At 35.0% G+C, this 19375-nt stretch overlaps 1 protein-coding gene across 2 annotated transcripts in view; it reads right to left on the bottom strand.

Annotated features, from left to right (window-relative positions):
* Positions 1-19375, bottom strand: part of SESN3 (sestrin 3) — a 73865-nt gene that overhangs the window by 48067 nt on the left and 6423 nt on the right. Inside the window, exon 2 of one of the 2 annotated variants that reach the window (XM_082409997.1) lies at positions 4484-4570. The exons of the other annotated variant lie outside the window; for it this stretch is intronic. Within the exon in view, the coding sequence (XP_082266123.1) occupies positions 4484-4570 (87 nt within the window). The remainder of the gene's footprint in view (positions 1-4483; positions 4571-19375) is intronic. 2 annotated transcript variants of the gene reach the window in all.

The following is a 19375-nucleotide window of genomic DNA, read 5'->3' as shown; positions in this document are numbered from 1 at the left end:
CCTTTACACATGTCTTTATCTTCTCTATCACCAATTTGATTATAAAAGAAGTGTTCCATCTTAACTTGAATAATTAATTCAAATCAGGTGCTCAATAAATGTTGACTGATCACAATTTTCCTATGTATTACTGAGCCTATTACACATTTAATGATACTAAGTAACAATTTTTGGACAACCACCACTTTAAAAATCGTTTCTTGGCATCCTGGACTCATGGTAGTCCTAAAAAACACACCACACACACACACACACACACACACACACACACACCTATTATAAATGAATAGAATTATTTTACAACAGGCGTCCCCCACCACCAGCTGCACAGCAGGAGGTGAGTGGCCATAGAGCAGGCGAAGCTTCATCTGCCGTTCCCCATCGCTCACATTACTGCCTGAACCATCCCCCCTCCCCCGCGGAAAAACTGTCTTCCATGAAATCTGTCCCTGGTGCCAAAAAGGTTGGGGACCGCTGTTTCACAACATCCAAAGCTTTTGAATTTGTTTTGGCAACAAAATTCTCATAGTGTAGTTTTTGATTGAAGGAACATGCTGCAATTATGTTACAGTCGAGATCTGTGAAAATAATTATTTTCTAATAATCAAGAAGACTTTCTTTAATTTGTCATTCTCTTGATAGTTCCTCCCACTCTCCGGGTTAGCTTACATACAGATGTTATCCAGGCAATGTTCTGTTCTTTCTTATTCTATTTTAACTGACAACTTATTTTAACTAAGGATGGCCTGTACTTAAGGCTTCAGTGTTAGCATACTGAATTGTCTTCTGGTTAACTCAAAATAAATAACGATCATTCATGTGATTTAAGCATTACTAATTTTTAAGCATTAAAAGGACATCTAATGGGAACCAGAACACTGCACTAAGCATTCTAAGTTAAAAACACATACTCAAATCAAACAACCATCCATAACCATTCAGTTATGCACTGAATTTTTCATTGTTAAACAGCTTATGTAATAGCTCTCTTAAGAATATACAAAGTATCAATATAAAAGCTACCTAAAAGGAGCTTACAACCTAGCTGGTGAAATTAGACATATATACCTCAAACAATAATAAACAGAATGATATGTAACTGAATGGTATAGGCAAGGTAATATAATGAAAAGGGTACGAAAAATCTGAGTTCTTTTCCCTTCTCAAGCACTGAGAGACTTTGATCAGTTTCTGGGGCATCACTTTTCTCATTTGAAAAATAAAAAATGAGAAAGATGATCTCTAAGGGCCTTTTGGCATTAACACTCTCTGGTAATACACAATGTTGTGAGACGCTCTAAGTGCTGGTAGAAAGTTTTCAGAAGCAAAATAACCAATTTGTTTTAGAATTACTTTCTCATTGTTTTAACTAGTTTAAAATAAATGTTATTTTAAAAATAACCAGTTTACTTATAGTCTATTAATAAACTAAAAAAGAGTTTTTGGTAAAATGTTATAAAGCCAAGATTAGAAGATAACCTATATTATAAATATATATTATATAATGTATACATATTTAAAACAGAATGACTTTAAGTATATCTAAGATTCTTTTCAATAATCCAGTTAAGAAAACATACCATACTCCAAAAAAGTTAAAAATAAAAAAATCCGGGCTTCCCTGATGGCGCAGTGGTTGGGAATCCGCCTGCCAATGCAGGGGACACGGGTTTGTGCCCCGGTCTGGGAAGATCCCGCGTGCCGCGGAGTGACTAGGCCCGTGAGCCACAACTGCTGAGCCTGCGCGTCTGGAGCCTGTGCTCCGCCACAAGAGGGGCCGCGAGAGTGAGAGGCCCGCGCAGCGCGATGAAGAGTGGCCCCCGCTCGCCCCAACTGGAGAAAGCCCTCGCACAGAAACGAAGACCCAACACAGCCAAAAATAAATAAATATATTAAAAAAATAAAATAAAATAAATAAAAAAGTCCATTCCTTGTCAGGATCCATGTTGCTTAAAGGTTTTCTTCTCTCGTTCCTTTTTCCTCCCAAATAAATCAAGGGATTATGATACGCTGTTTTATGTGAATGATGAAAGCGTTGTAAGTAATCTTTATAAGATTAATAATCTTTATAATCTTTTATAAATATCATAAATGATTTTTCAAAGTCATCACAAAATGATGTACGGACTTGTTGTTCTCAGATATTTCTATTTTAAAATGTATTACAGATTTTTAGCTTCAGCATTAAGGATCACTAGGCCTGTCTATATTTGTGAGTTCTAATTTTCCCTAACATATTTTTAGGGAGTTTACATAATCTTAGAGGTCTTCAGATACAGCTGTTTCTTCCCTAGAATGCAGTCTCCAAAAGATATAAGATTTTTCTCCTCTATAAGAAGAGCCACATGATCATTGCTGTGCCAAACATGTATATAATTATCAGCACGTACAGATTGCCTGATAGGTCAAGATGCCTCACTCAAACGCTGGCAGCTGGTGCTGGCTGTCTAATGGGTGTCTTGCTGCTTCTCCACATGGAGAAGGGGATGCTTTTGCTTCCTCCAAGTATGGCAGTGGGTCCAAAAAGAAGCATGCAAATGGAAAAGCTGAAGCTGCAGATCTTCCCCATGAGTTTTTATTGTTTGCCCTTCAAAGCTTAATTTTACTTTATAAAGCAAAGAATTTTTTCCCCTAGTTGTGCTCCAAACTATCTTTTCTCTAAGAGGAGTGTATTACAGTGGGAACAACTCTTGAGTTTTCTCAGCACAATTATATAAGTGGTTATAAGACCCAAGGATTAAGTTCACATGACAAAGTACATTTCCAAATCAATAAAACTAGTCCAATGATAGTTTTTAGAGGATTTAGAGACGAATCAAATGGTGATTTTATGTTATACTCAAGAGCAGAAGTGAACTTAACGAAATCAACACTCTTACCCATGTGAATACAATTATTTTAAATAACAGTTTGAATAGATGTGTGATTACTGAATCATCAGAATTTAGTTGGCAAATACTTTTTAAATAATTGCAAGGTACCAAGGGACATCTGCATTTCCCATAGCCAATGATTTCTTTGGTATTTTGTTAATGTTATTATTTGATTTCTCAGAGAAAAACATGAAAATATCGAATAAGAATGCTATATGGAACAGAGGGCCCAGTTTAATTTCACGGATAAGCCTTGAAGTAACATTTATTCCTTTAGCAGCAAAACATGAAATACAGATTCATAAGCCTTGAGTGGCAATGTTCTACAAGGTTTCAAGTCAATGGGGTCCTTCTCTACAAAAGTTAACAACATTTTCCCCCAAAAAAGTGCTTTTTTCTAATTTACAGAACAATATGATAGTGTTTTTCTTATTACAAATAAAAAATAAACAAAAGTGTTTCAAAAATACACATTTCCTCAGAGAAAAAGTAATGCATTATATTGATAATAGTGCAGCATCCAAGGCAGCAGGTAAATATTTAATCTCTTCAAGCCTCAATTTATTCTTTCATCAAGTGGCGATGGTATCTCAACTTCATAAGATATGTTATAAGGATTAAATGAGATAAGGTATGAAGAAAAAAAATCTAGTACTGTGTCAAGAATATAGTGGGCACAAAGTGAAAAGTAGCCCTATATTCAAATTTTAGACAGAATTTCTGGCAAGATTTACTAATTTCCCTCCATTCTGGATTATGTTTTCCTAAGATCTTCATTAAGAAATAAATTACATTATTGTTAGTACTATACTGCACCCCACAACTTGTGTGCTCTTCCCCCCTCTGTAGTTTTTCTTTTTTTCTCATTATAAAGCTTAACTTTTATTCATGATGGAAAATAAAGAAAAACACAGAGAACAAACAAAAATTCTTCATAATTTCTTCATACAAAAACTACCACTGTTAACATGGTGATTTCTATCCTTCCAATGTTTTTCTAATTATACATATGTAGATGCATAAATATAAATTTACTAGAGATCATGATTTTTTACAACTTTGTAATTTCCTTTTCCCCATAATTTCCCCAAACATAAATTTTAATAATGTTACAATAATAAATTATGCTTTTAACCATGAATTTAGGTGATGAGTACATGACAGTTCCCTCTGGGGCCCTCACAGGTGACATATTTTAAAGATATCTGTGATCGCTAATGATCTAATTATTTTTAAAAATCTACTGAGTTTCTATGCCTGATTTATCACATTTATAATTAGTAAATTTACTAAGCTAATCACACTATTACAATGAATTAACTAAAAGCCAAGGGTAATTTGGGAAAAAAAAAAAAAGAGGATAACCTTTTCAATTACAGTCATTCTGCTATAACACAATATATGTGCCCCTAAAAATTCACTGCACTGTGCAAAATCATGCAATAAAACCACAGGCTTATGGGGAAAGTGAAGTTAAGGGCACAATACTAAAAAAAAATGCATCAGTTTTACCCTTTAAAAAAGGAACCTAATAAAAAATAGTATCAAAGTTTCACACACATCAAATTGCTAAAAAATATATAAGCATTACAGTAAATATGGCACATTACCTTGAAAAAGATCTGAAGATTGTTTATGGAAGTGCGTGCTGGAGGGCCTACAGCTTGTGAGTTATGAAGCAGTGGAAGGAAGATGATCTGAAATTGGATGGAAAGTTGTGACACCAGATGTGGATGGACAGAGCTCAAAACACACTGGTGAACTGAGGTGGAGGGTGAATGTTTGAGCAACATGTGTGTTTAGGGTATTCCTAGGCAGTTCAGGTCAACTGGGTGTGGTTTTCTGAATTCACCTAGTATTTCTCTTGGATGAAATTGCCCATAAGCAAATGCAATATTCACCATCATGCTCAAATGATTCCCTAATACATCAATTGGAACAAATCTGCATAAGTGTTACAGCAGAATTAACAGCATGTTGCATTGTGACACTACATCAGTGAAGCACAGCTCTCATTAAGACAGAAAGGAATACTAAAAAAGTTTATTATCCCTATGGACCAGATGACTCAAGACTATTTAATAAATAGATGTGAAATTGTTTTTATTTAAAAAAAGGAAAAGTTAATTTGACAAAGTTCACAGGCAAGGTGAAGGCAATGAGAAAAACTCAAGTGTGGAAATTCTGCTTTTAATTGTCATATAGTTCATGATAAGTAATAGTCTATAAATAAATACTTATCTTCCTTATATCAAAGATTTAGCCATAATAAAAAAGAAAAGTAAAAACAAAACCAGGGTTAATTCAGGCACTTTATAATTTGATTTGCATTATTTGAAGACCAAATCCACAGAAAAAGATACCCAATTTTATCAAGAAAAATGAGATGTTCTGATATCATTAGAGTGATAAAACAGGATATATATCGCAGATAACCATCAATTACTTTCTGTTGTATAGTTAAAGAATGTTTTTAAAAATATGACAAATCACATTTGCAAATTCCAAAGTTGGAATCAAGTAAACCAGCAAAATTTCTATCACCCAAAAGTTTTTTTTTATATTTATAAGAAATATAGCTAAGTTACTCATAGAAACACTAGATCAGTAGACCATTCCCTCCCATGCTAGACAGAATAAAATCCAAATTATCTTAATATTTCTTCTGCTTTTAAAGGCTCTTAGAAGACAAAAACCAAATCTATTACCTCTCTTGATAATGACTATATCCAATAACTCTCAATCAAGAAATGCAAACGTATTCACTTATATCAGAGTTTATAGATTTATAAAGGGAAATGAAATAAAATCATCAGGGCACATGCATGAAAACTCCTGACAACTAGTAAACAAACAAACACAAAAGCAGTTCACTTCTATTTACGAGATAGAAATGGGCGTAAAACATTGAATTTCTATATGCCTTCCTTTTATTTCTGGATATTGAGAATTTCTATCTAGGTTGAGGGAAAGTAAACATACAAGACAACAGTTGGAGGTGTGGTCATCATAGTTTCAAGCAAGTTAGCTTGTGTACCTGATCTCCTCATCTACGAAATGGGGTTAATAATTGTACCTACCTCATAGGGTCGTATAGTGTAAAGCCTAAAATTAAGGCTCAATATTACGTGCTGCCTAGACATCTGATGAAATCAGGAAGACCTCAAATGGCTCAAACGCAAGTTCCTCTCCCCACTCTGCTCATGCAGATAAGGTCCCTTGGCGAAATAACCCTTCTTATCAAATGGACCAGGTGCAATTCCTGCTGATCTCTGAGTGGCAGGTTTCAGTTCCCCACCAGCCATGGAATTACTCAAGCAAGACAATAACAGATTCCCACAGGAACCAGGAGGTACCTCACTTTCTTGATACTACAAAACCTCCCTCCCACGGCCCCTGATTTCTCACTCCTGAGTGCAACCTCCCTATGGCCTGCGTGGCATGCGGTGTTTTCTTTCCCTGGGCTGTGGTATATATAACTAATAAACTGTTGATTTCACCTGTCCAGTGTTGAGTGTTGTTTCTTTGGTGATCCCCATGACCCAAAGCTAGGAATCCCTTCCTCACTAATGGGGTGAATAAAAGGCTATTGAAACAGATAGTAAAAACATTATATGAGCTAATACCTGTCAAGCTCTTAAAACAGTGCCATATTATCTACTACATGTGTTTGCTATTATTAGAATTATGCAACACCAAGTTCATAAAGTTCAGTGTAACTAGTCAAAGTGTTTAAACATTATCTAACAAGTCAAAGAAAAGATTTATAGAGTAGACTGGATTTAGAAAACTATTAATTGACTCACAGTAGTCCCTTAATTCAATATTTTGCTCAATAAATGACCCAGACAATTAAAAATGGAAAACAAAATTAGAAAATAAAGTTACTTAAGTGAGAAACACTCATTTACAAAATAATTGGTTATAGATACTCTATAATGTGATGATCATTTTCAAGAATTAAAATTTAGATTTAAAAATGCAGAAAGTCATCAAGATCACATCACTCTGCCTTAAAAATAAGAACAAGTATTTGATATTTAATACTTGATTAACCTTTTTGTCGATACACTAGCATATTTGGGTGACTGAAGTTTTATTCATGCCTTCATAATTGTTAAAGATAAATAATAATCTATGATTATCTGTAAAAAGCCAAAAGCGTATATGTTTTCCATTTTTACCTCCCTTCATAATAATTTAGAAAAGATCTTCCTTTGCAACCACACAGTAAGCTCTCTAAAATCTAGGTCATATTCTGTATACCTCTGTATTCTTCAAAAACCCTAGAACATAAATACCAATTAAGTAACTGTAAATTAAATTATTTCACAAATTAAGCATATTTTCCTATCTTCAGGTCTTCATTGAAAACACCTCTAGATTAATATATAATGTTCAAATTACAGATTTGATACACTTCTGAAAATACAATGTCTCATCTACCATACATTCTTACAAAAGAATACAATTGCAGCTATCTTTTGAATTCTAAATTAAAGAGAAAAAACTAGTTTTCTGATTAAATATTAGTAAGTACATAAGGTTCCTAAAGGGAAATCCTGGAATGATTGCTATGATAACATAAAGGAATATGGTATAGAAACAGCTATGATACCTTCATTCATTTTCAGATTGTATACATCTGTGTCTACATATCTGAGTTCTCATTAGCCACCTACACACACATTACTATTCCCTCAGCAGTTTATCTGTAGCTTCGATGGATATCTATTAAATGCATGAACTTTTGTTTTCATCTCAAGGCATCTTCAATTTACCATCTCACTTGGATTTGCTCTCAGCACTATCCTTCACTTAATTTGTTCTACTCTGTTATTTCAAAATGTTAAGAGCTCTTAACATTTTTATAAAAGACATATTTATTGTTAAAACAAACAAAAGGCAATGAAGAGAAACAGATGGTAAAAATAATTTCCAGTAACCTCACCACCCAGAAACAAATACTATTTATTTTGGTCTCTCCTTCTGTATTATCTTTTTATTTTTTTTTAAAAAAGGAAAAACCTAGTATCCTTAAAAAAGGTTTTTTTTCCAGCCAATAACCTATTATGGACATCAGTTCACATCAACACATAGATCTACATCCTGAGAGTTGTCTAGTGCTCCACTGTATTTATGTCACATAATTTGTTTAATCAATTCCCTTGTTAACGGTAACATCAGAGTATTAAGTATTTACTGATGATACTTTTAAGTTGAGAGATGATTCAGCTGGAAATTAACCCCATACTAAGATAAGGCTTAGTCAAGGAGGAAATGAATACAGAAAAGAAAAGGACAAAAGAAGATTACAAAGGATAATGTGGTCTTATTCTTTACCCTCTACTATACAGCACACTCCTGACATTTAGGGAAGGCTAGGTGGCCCAACAGTGAGAACTACAGGGCTTTGCCTCTTAAGTGGGTGTGGATGCAAGAGGCAACAAGGGAGGTGGTTACCAGGGAAGTCTTTTAACAGGAGAAGTAATGCACAGATCCCCAACTGTAGGAACCAGTTAGAAAAAGATGGCAGAAATTGCTAAGCTTTTATTTTTAATCTTGTCATTGTTTCCAGTGTTTCAGAGATAATTCTGTTTAAATATAATCAAGAATGGCCCATAATTTAATCAGTATTTTTATTCCTTATGAGAATAAAATTACAGCCAGACCTAGGCAACCCTTTTTTCTCAGGGACCCAATTCTAATCTTATATCTGAGCTCCTCAAATTTTCTATTAATCTGAAGGTAACAATTATCACTCATTAATTAAGGGAAGGAATTGTTGTATAGCATTTTGAAATACTCAGACAAAAAGTGCTACGTAAAAAAAAGATATGTTATGCTAGCTTAATCAGTCATGCAATAACTGACAGGAAATAGTCTCATACCTTAGTTTTGCTGTACTGCTATTTTAGACCATGAAAATGCCTTTTAAAATTTCCTTTTTTATAAGTCTCAAAGTCAAAAGCTGACTGCCCATTGCCATGGAGACAGTTCTATTTAAGGTACTACATTAGTCCTTTCCTCACAGAAGGAGGATAAAAAAGTGGTCAATAGAAAAGCATCGATCTCCATGGTTTAGAATTAAGTCACTAAAAACTCTTCTTGGGCAGCCAACACATAAGGGAAATTTGGGAGTGGGGTAGGTGGGGGCAATTTAATACAGTCCATTATTTTTCCTGAGTAAGAGCAACACAGGTTAAATTTTAGTACTAAGGTAGAGACAATATGAAGAAAACTCCCATTACCTCAAAATTAGATGCAACAAAATAAAAGTACTTATATTCACTATCCTAGATGAACCGCAACTAACTGGAACTATCTTTCCTTTTCAAAGAGCAATCTTTTATCCTTTTATCTAGGGCCCATGTGTAATATACATTCCTTAAGTTTGTTTTAATTTTCAGGCTTTCTGACATCCCATTTGTAACTGAAGAGTAAGCTACCAGTTTACAGGTAAAAAAGAATACTCATAATTTATATACATATTAAATCTTATCTATGAGACTCAAAATAATTTTAAAAAGACAATGTGGCAATTTTAAATCTGTCTTTAAGACACATATATTCATTTCTCCTTCTATTTAAGAAAAAAATGTCTAAGATAATTTATTTTCCATGAAAACTTAAAACATCAATCTTCCTTGCAATAAAAGTCACCTAAGATGATAAAACCCATCAGAGTCTACCAGTGTTAGTGCTAAAACACCTATTTTTATGTAGACAAGCAATTCCAGGAGATATTTTCACTTGATTTCAGTCATAAACAAGTTTCCAAAACCCATCTCTTTTTTTCCTTAAGCTGAAGTTCAGAAGCTAGCAACAACATAATGACATATTTTTCTCAACGTAAGAGCAAATTGTACCTGAAAGTCTCAAATCTGTATTTTTAAAACAGGCAAAAGAAATCTTCCTGATTCTAGAGCTGGTACTTGCCATTATTATCTCTAAAGAGTAGAGCTTTAGAATCAGTTTAATTGGAAACAATTTCCTCCTTTACCATATTTCTCAAATAATTGATAACGCATACTGAACATAAAATGGATGTATAAATTTTGATTTGTAGAAGTATTTAGCTAAGAATCCTAGACTAGTAATTTTCAATCCGTAGAGTGCATCTGTACCACCTGGGGGGCTTATTCAAATACAGATTGATGGGTCCCACCTCCAGAATTTCCGATTCAGCGGGTCTGGGATGGGGTCCAGGAATTTGCACTTCTAACGAAGTCGCAGGTGATGCTGATGCTGCTTGCTCCAGGACCACACTTCAAGAACCATTGTCCTAGACCTCAAACAAACTCCTTAGATTAGAGAACTGTTATTCCTTGTTAATAAATTACTCCAATCTTTCCCCAAATGAACCATTTTAAAGAAAACCATAGCTTCAGTCCCTCGGGGAAAACAGTAAATCATAGCAATTTGGAAAGGCTATTAATTCAATCAAGACTATGTTAATTCCTAAAAAATTGCTATCTAGTGGTTGGATAACTGCTGTGAGGTTACAATGACAGTCAGGAAGATAAATCCCTGACCAGCAATAAATGGCTTGTATCCCCTGTGAATCCTTGAAAAACAAGTGTCTACTATTAAATTGTGCAGAGGAACTTAGTACTTGAATGTAAATTTTTCTTAGAAATAACTGTAAATCAATTATGACAATTAACATATGCTCCAGAAAATGTATATGTATCGAGTTTCTATGAGTCCCATCTAGCTTTTCCACTGACTTACATCTTCATTTTTAGAAATCCTTGATCTTGGATTGATTGATCCAAAACTGACAGCACATTATGTTTTAGTTTTCAAGTGCTCTACAGCTCTGTCAGATAGTTAATTACCCATAAACACTAAAATGCATTAAAATAACTATAAAGATAGAATAAAAGGAAATGGCCTTTTATAGTAACAGTGCACTCCTCTCCTTTTTTATGGTCATGAAATGCATACCTGTCACTAAAAAAAGTGATGGACAAGTTAGGAGTTCTAGAGGACAAATTACTTCATTTTCATGACATCAGAGTACCTTTCATGAAAGGTAACACAGTGGTTTGTTAAATGCTAAAATTACTAAATGCACACTGCCACACAGGTTCAAATTTTACTGGCACTCTAAAAGATGCAACACCCTGTAGCACATTGATGGCAGGAACCTGAGTTAGTTTCTTACTCAGTAAGAAATTGTTTCTTAAAAATATCTGAAGTTAAATGAACTTATCATCCAGGTAATCATTGATTATCAAATCTTTCCATTTGCCACTGTGACAAATATGTTCTCTGCAATAGCTTTGACCCAGATCATTAGTAAAGGAAGCAATAGAAAAACACATAGATGTCATGTACTTACCTTGAGAAGTTTAACATCAATTAAAAGTAAAATGTGTTCCATTAATATTTGCTGCTTAGACATTATGGAAATTGGTTTTTTTAAACCAAGTGCATCAGACTTGTGGTTACTTAATAAGACAGAAGAACAAGAATGATCATCCGTATCAATACATGGGTTATGTACCTTTAATTCTCCCATATATAATCATAACCATATGCAATCATAACAAGAGTTAGTCAGTAGAACTCCCTACCAGATCTAGTTTGGAGGACATATTATTAAAATGCATAGTTACCGATCTTCATTTCAATGAAAATTCTGAGTGACTGACTAGGTTTGAATCTTGCACATTGCACTACCTGTGTCATTGCTCTGGGTATCATTAGATCTCAAGCATGGAAAATATCATATACTGATGCTTTTATAAATGTGGGACCTGGATAAATGGTGCCATATTATATTCACTGATTAAATGCTCAGTGTGAAATTTTTAAAGCTCATTTCCATAAAAAGTATTTTGAATAGCTAATGGTTTTCCAGGTTTAAATTATTGATAGCCATCACTTCTACTCACCAGAAAGGGGTTTGTTTCCATGGAATTATCCTCCCCTCAAACACACCCTCCAACACCAACATTCACGTATCTCTGCATTCAGGTACTACTCTTGTCAGCTCTGGAGCATATGTTCATTTCACTTACATATTCTTGAGTGCCGCTATGTGAATGTTGGTTGAGGAAGGTAGATAAGGAATTAGGACTTTAATGGAATAAGACAGAGTTCAACACTTTAAAATTATTTACTATAAAAACTACAATGCTTGTTGCACTGCCAATCTGTAGTCATAAGGAATGTCTATGGAACTACTGTATATTCTCTTCATGTGAGACCTCAAAGATAATATGAGTAACAGAGCTCTGTGATACTAACACGGGGACTCTGGCCAGCACAAAAACAGATTCTTAAGTGATTAGTTGTGCACTGTGACATATCAATCCAAACAACTCATATTAGATTTTGGAAAACTCTCAAAATGTAACTTTAATTAAAATGTTAGCCTCTGTGATACTAATGGCACTTCCATGGAACTGAAACAAGGTGTGACAGTTTCAAAAGAGGTAAAAAACACTCTGTTTATAGGTGCTAAATGACCTGACAAACGTGCTTTCAAGTATATTCAGTATCTACAGATTTTTAAAGTTTTACTTTGGATCCATCCAAATTACATGCTATCTATCCAGGTACTAAATAGGCAGGTCATTCCAGTTAGATGTTTTTACAAATGGTAATGTTTATTACATAGTTGGCTTTTGATTAATTTTGTACACCAATGAAAGTAGATAGAATTACATAGAAAAAACTTTTTAATAGGTCTATCAGAAAGGTCACCTAACCGAGGCCACTGATGCAAAATGCCTTGCACTGCTTCTATACCAAGAGGTCAGCAAACTTCTGACTGCTGGCTAAATATGGCCTGCCACCTCTTTTTCTGCTGCTTGGGAGCTACGAATGGGTTTTATATTTTTAAATGACTGAAAAAAAAATCAAAAGAATGGTCATGACATGTGAAAATTATACAAAATTACAATTTCAGGACCCCTAAATAAAGTTGTATTGGAATAAAGCTGAATCCATTCTTTAATGAATTGTCTATGGCTGGTTTCACAACACAGAGGCAGAAGTGAGTAGTTGTCACAGAGACAGCTACCCAGCCCTTACTTTGGGCCAGCAAGCCTAAAATACCTACTGTCTACCCCTTTATAGAAACAGGTGCCAAACATGATCTATACTATCTGCCAAGGGAGGGGCATAATCTTGAAGATCTCTTTGTGAGATCCAGGTGTGTGTTGCAACTCATCACATTGCTTAGGCAAGAACCCTGATGTCCTCACTTGGTGTTCTTTCTGCATCTAACAGGCAGGGGCACTTCATGTCTGTTGAATGAATAAATGAATGAAAGATATTCACAAAGTATGTGAGTGGTTTATAAATGTTTACAGCCTTTACATTTCTTGCCTGCTTAAGAATATGAAAGCCATTAACGGGTGATAGCATTGAGACACAGAATGAGTGTAAAATGGTAATCCATATATTTTTACCAAAAAAGGAAAATTGTTTCTACAATCCTATTTACCAAAATATATATTTCCCCTCATTTTTAAGGGCACTAAATATTAAATAGGTCTCTTGCATAGTCAAAAGAATACTTATAAGTTCATGTTAATCTTGGGTGCTCAATAATCAATGTACTTTGCGTAAAGAATATTAGAACCTAGACCTTGTAGTCATTTTAATAGCTGTACAATATAAAACAATTGATATCTCACAAGATTATTAACTATATGTCATACTTAAAAAAAAATAAAACTATAACACAAATAGGATTCCACACTCCATCCGAGAATTCATTAACTTCAAGTAATATATTATACAAAAAAGCTTTGATAAAAGAATTTGAGCATCACTTGGGGTTTAGGGCTAAGGTACCTTTAGCTTAGGTGATCTTTGTTTTGTTTTAATTCTTTTTGAGTGGAGTAAATTTGCTGGGCTAATTTGTTTTCTTTATTAATTTATACCAAAAGAATTAAGATACACATGTTAAATTCCCAATTTCAAATAAAAAGGAAACTTGCTGGGGAGTTAAAATTGATTATTTTTTTCATTTATATTACCTTAAAGACAACAATGGGTAGTAGAAACAGCCTAAAACGCACCATTCTGGACTAGAGTCTTAACTGAGTACAAAGTGAAGAGATAGGCCAGCTTGATACTGGCCCTTGGTTATCTCAACACCCTGATTATCATCCAATTTTTATCCCTTCCATCAACTCCTACTTGAATATTGGATGAGACTGCAGTCTTCCTATTAGACACAACAACCAATAACCAAACATATCCTCAGAGTGAACACATTAAAAAGTATTTTTTGTCAATATCATTACCCTTCTTAGTGTTAAGCATACAAGTTAGGAAAGATAGCTCCAGTGAAGCAGTTACTTACGATTTCACAATGTATCCTCCCCTGGAAACAATGTTATATCTAGTAGTTAGGTTTCCAGCCTAATCAGTAAATGGCTATTGAAAATACTAGTTACATTAATAGTACTGCAGAACCTAACTAGATATCTTAACTGTGTTTCTATAGAAAACTCTCAAGAGTTCCAATTAACAAATAGCAAAACCACATCATCCCACAAATCTCTCTCCCTTTGTAAGACAAAAAACTCTTCTGTAGACACAGTATTGTAGGGGTGTTGGTAGGGGAAGGCCAATGGAAGGATGAAGTCCGAGGGTTTCTTTGTTTTCTTTCATCATCATTGTTGCCTTAACATAGGAAGCCAAAATGAATAGTGGAGGGACTTCCCTGGTGGCACAGTGGTTAAGAATCTGCCTGCCAATGCAGGGTACACGGGTTCAATCCGTGGTCCAGGAAGATCCCACATGCCGCGGAGCAATTAAGCCCGTGCGCCACAACTACTGAGCCTGCGCTCTAGAGCCTGCGAACCACAACTACTGAGCCCGCGTGCCGCAACTACTGAAGCCCACATGCCTAGAGCTCGTGCTCTGCAACAGGAGAAGCTGCCGCTGAGAAGCCGCACACCTCAACGAAGAGTAGCCCCCACTCACCGCAACTAGAGAATGCCCGCACACAGTGACGAAGACCCAACGCAGCCAAAAATAAAAATTAATTAATTAATTAATTTAATAAAATGAATAGTGGAAATAATCATTCATGCTACTTCTTATCTTCTTAAATTAACTCTTTGTTACTGCAAAAAAAAATTTACCAAAAAGTGAGAATGTTTCCTAGAGGTCCTCTTTATGAGACACAATATGTAAAATGTTTCTAGACAGTGTCGTTGGTCACAGACATTATAGCAGTATTGAATGAATCAATGTTATTGAACTAATGTATGGCTGGTTGGCAAAAGGAGTCGGTCAAAGTTTGCTGGGAAATTAGGAAAAATATATCCTGGGATAAGAATGGTCACAAAATTAACAATAGATTTACATAGATAAAACAATGAAATAGATAGGTCAAAACTGTTCAATGAGAACTTCAATTTGATTCTCATTGATTTAATCTTATAAAGAGAAAAAATTACATTTTTCATGTAAAATTAAAGTAGTAGAAAATATCTGAACTTGAAATCACTTCTATTAATCTCAAGTAATCAGGTCCTGTTAAGTTTCATTAATTTTACGTTTTCTGAATCTTGTACATAAAGAAAACATGTGGAGTACAAGGGAATGCAGTGTTTATAGCTGTATAAAGAGCCAGGCTTTGGAGTTAGACTGGTTTTAAATCCTGAATCTGCCACTTATTGGTACTATGATTTTAAGCAAGTAACTAAGGCTCTCTCAGCTCTAGTTTCTTCATCCATAAAGTGTGAATAATAATTCTTTATAGGTTTGTTGTGATGATTAGATATAATAATACACATGTAGGGCCTGAATACTTAGCACAGTCCATGGCACATAGGTGGTATTCAATAGAAGCTACTATTGTTATTGACATTATAAAATGCATTTCAAAACTAAGAGCTACAGTCTCAGATAATTACCATAATCTTCCACAAAATCCAGTTTTCGTTACCTGTGAGGTAAATTTGACCTTTCTAATTCTGCATATATCTAAAAAAAAGAAAGAGAGATTTCATTTCTTCAACTGCCTAGTTCCATCTTTGCAATATAGGAAGATGTAAAAATAAAATATATATCTAGAAATGAGAACATATACCTGCAGTACAAGTAGCTATTAATTAGTAGAGAAAGTAAGTCTTACTCAAATCTATACCTTAAAAAATCTCTGGTGCAAGAAATAACATGGCCCTAGTCAGCCAGTTTTACATTTGGTCATACTTATGCATATGCTATGTTCAATACATTCTTTGTGAAACATAGGTAAAATGGCTGTCATTCCTTATTAGCTTTGAGCAGCAAAATGCAACCCACCACTGAATAACCCATAATATTCATGTGTCCCTTAGGGGGGCAGTCAGTATTCTGGCCCATAGACCAATAAATAACTTCTGGGAGGATCTAAAAAGTAAAGTCTAGCTAAGAGGTAGTCCAGGCCTATGAAGAATTCTCTGGTTAACAGTTACCAAGGGTGATCTCCTTGGTGGCCAAGGAGATCATAGCTGGCTTGGGAATATTCCAAAGTAAAAGACTTGGGGGAGGTAGAAGAGGGAAAGGCTTAGCCAGAATTCTCTGGTGAAACAAACCTCAGGAGGAGACCTGCAGAGAAATTGAGGTTTAAATGTTACTCCTTTAAAGTAGCCTTCCCTTAGAGAACTCTAGCAGATTCCAGGAGATGAAGCATGTGTCCCTATCCAAGCAATGGCCATTTTACATTTCTGAGAGAGACCAACTGCTAAGGCCAGTGTCCTGATCCTCTTAGTGAACTAACATTCTTGCTGCCTATCAGAACTCCCTCCAAAAAGTGGTATGAGATTTAATCGAAACATTCTCATGGTCACAGAGATGAAAAAATAATTTTTGTTATTAAACTTCTCAAAGTGTTCAGATAAATCTTATCAATAAAGAGGACAAAATATGGCTATAAAGAACAGACAAATCTTGGAAAGTGAGAAAAGAGTTGTCATTTTCTTAGCTAGATTATACTGTATTCAATATAAATGTACTGCCAATATTTGCTAAAAATAAACTTTCCATTAACTTGATCCCAAATAAGAGGCAACCTAGTAGGGGAAAGATATATATAAATTTTAATTATAATTCAACATGCAAAGTGCAATAAATGCAGTATACTTGAGTAGCATGGCAGTCCAGAAGACAGAAGAAAAAAACGTTTGAAGATTAGGAAAGACTTTTTTAGAGATGTCATAGGTGTTAAGAAAAATTTTGAACAATAGAAATTCTACATGTTAACTGTAGGTTTAGATGCTATAGGATAGATATTTTCAAATAGTTTATACATCTACTTATACATTTAAGGTAACTGTTAACACAATACATGACTAAATGTTTTGGCTTGGCAACATATGTACTGTGTATTGTGAATTCCACCTCCTCCCTCTATCCCCACTCCTACCACAGTGATGTCTAATGGACAGGTCAGCTACTGGTAGTCCTTCGTAGGTCTCACCAGATGTAATCAGATAGATCCTTATGCCCATGCCTTCAACACCACACTGAATTACAGGTAGTTGTTGGCTGGCATAGCTTTGTGTACAGGGTAACCCCCCCTCTCCCAACCACACACACACACACACACACACACACAAAGTGGAAAATGCCCTATACCTTAGAGGGCTGCAATATTTAGGGACTTCCACATTCAGAGCTGTCCTATCTCCTGTCTACAGTAGTGGTTTTCTTGTTCTTTATTGAAACAATCTAGTTATCAGTAGTCTACATTGATACTCCTCTTTCTTCTGATTCTTGTCTCTTCTTCTGTTGCTTCTCCCACACTTCTCAGCTTTCAAGAAAAAAAGGCTAACCTTGCTACTCAGGGCCTTTCTTTCCTTTTCAACCAAGAACCAACCAATTAGAGCACAATGGACATAATCTTTGGATCTGACTATTCTTCAGCTGTTGTATAGTAAGTACTAAGGAGAGCATTCCTTTAGAGCCAAAGAGCTTTGTTTTTGTCCATCCCCAGTTTCTACCAGATAAAGGGATGCTCACAAAACTTACAGAAAGATATCTCTAGCTAGTCTAAGTCTTACTACAGCTCTTACTCCACTTATTGTGTTACATCCCAATAAATCCATCATAAGTCAAAAATATCCTAGGTCAAAAATGCATTTAATACACCTAGCCTACCTTAAATGTGCTCAGAACAATTACATTAGCCTACAGTTGGGCAAAATCAGCTAACACAAAGCCTATTTTATAATAAAGTGTTGAATACCTCATGGAACTTATTGTATACTGTACTGAAGGTGAAAAACAGAATGGTTGTATGTGTCTGGAATGGCTATAAGTGAATTGGCTGTTTACCTTCATGATCACATGGCAGACCGGGAGCTCCACTTGCTACTGCTGTCCAGCATCACAAGAGAGCATCATAAAGCATATCACCGGCCCAGGAAAAGATCAAAATTCAAAGATACAGTTTCTACTGAAAGCCTATCACCTTTGCACCACCGTAAAGTCAAAAAATTGTAAGTCGAACCTTCCTCAATCAAGGACCATCTGTACCTGTGGTACTAGAGAAGCCTCTAAGATGTCACTGAAAGGTGCTAGGCAGCGTCTGCAAGTGATCCCCACATAGAACAAAGATGACTGGGTTGGGTTTATCTACATTTTCTGCCAGTGATATTAGCCTTTTATTTCCCCCATAGACACCCTAGAGAATTACATGTATATGCAACATACACTGCTGTCAGGATCTCTGGCTCAGCAGTTCTCAAATGTTTTGGTCTTGGAACTCCAAAGAGGACCTCCTCTTGAGGTCCCCAAAGAGCTTCTGTTTATGTGTGCGTTATAACTGTCAATATTTACTGTTGGGTTTAGTGTAGAAGTTAAAACAGAAAATTTCGAATGTCTATTAATTCATTTAAAATAATAACAAATCCACTACATGTTATCATGGCACATGTTTTTTATTAAAATAATTTTATTTTTCAGAAAAAAAGAAATAGAAGAGATTTACATTTCTGCAAATCTCTTCAATGTCTTTTTAATGTAAGACAGATGGATTTCATATCTGCTTCTGTATTCAATCTGTTGTGATAGGTTTTGATTGAAGGTATGGAAGGAAAATCTGGCCTCACACAGATATGTAGTTGGACAATGCAAGAGATAATTGTGAATATTCTGCTTTGATACTACACCAAAACTTGACAAGTAGAGCTTCCGAAAGGTGAGTCACAATGTGGAATCTGAAGCCCAATCAGTAAACTTAACTTTCTATATTATATTAAAATTCATTTGTCTATGTTGTATTTTGAATGGATTTTTTACTCATGCATGATTTTGATAAACAGTTTCTCAAAAATGAGTCAAGTGATCCTGAAAATCCAAGGAAAACAACTGACAATATTCATTGGCAGTGGTAAAAATAATGGTCAAGATGGCAAAGATTATGTCCGTTGTGCTCTAATTGGTTGGTTCTGAGCTGAAAAGGCAAGAAAGGACCTGAGTAGCAATGTCTTCATGCACTGGTCATTTAAAAGATCCTGGCTCACTGAGTCATGCAGATC

This window comes from Balaenoptera physalus (assembly GCF_965194825.1).
Source record: "Balaenoptera physalus genome assembly, chromosome: 10".
Classification (NCBI taxonomy): domain Eukaryota; kingdom Metazoa; phylum Chordata; class Mammalia; order Artiodactyla; family Balaenopteridae; genus Balaenoptera; species Balaenoptera physalus.
This window is presented reverse-complemented; position numbering and strand designations above follow the sequence as displayed.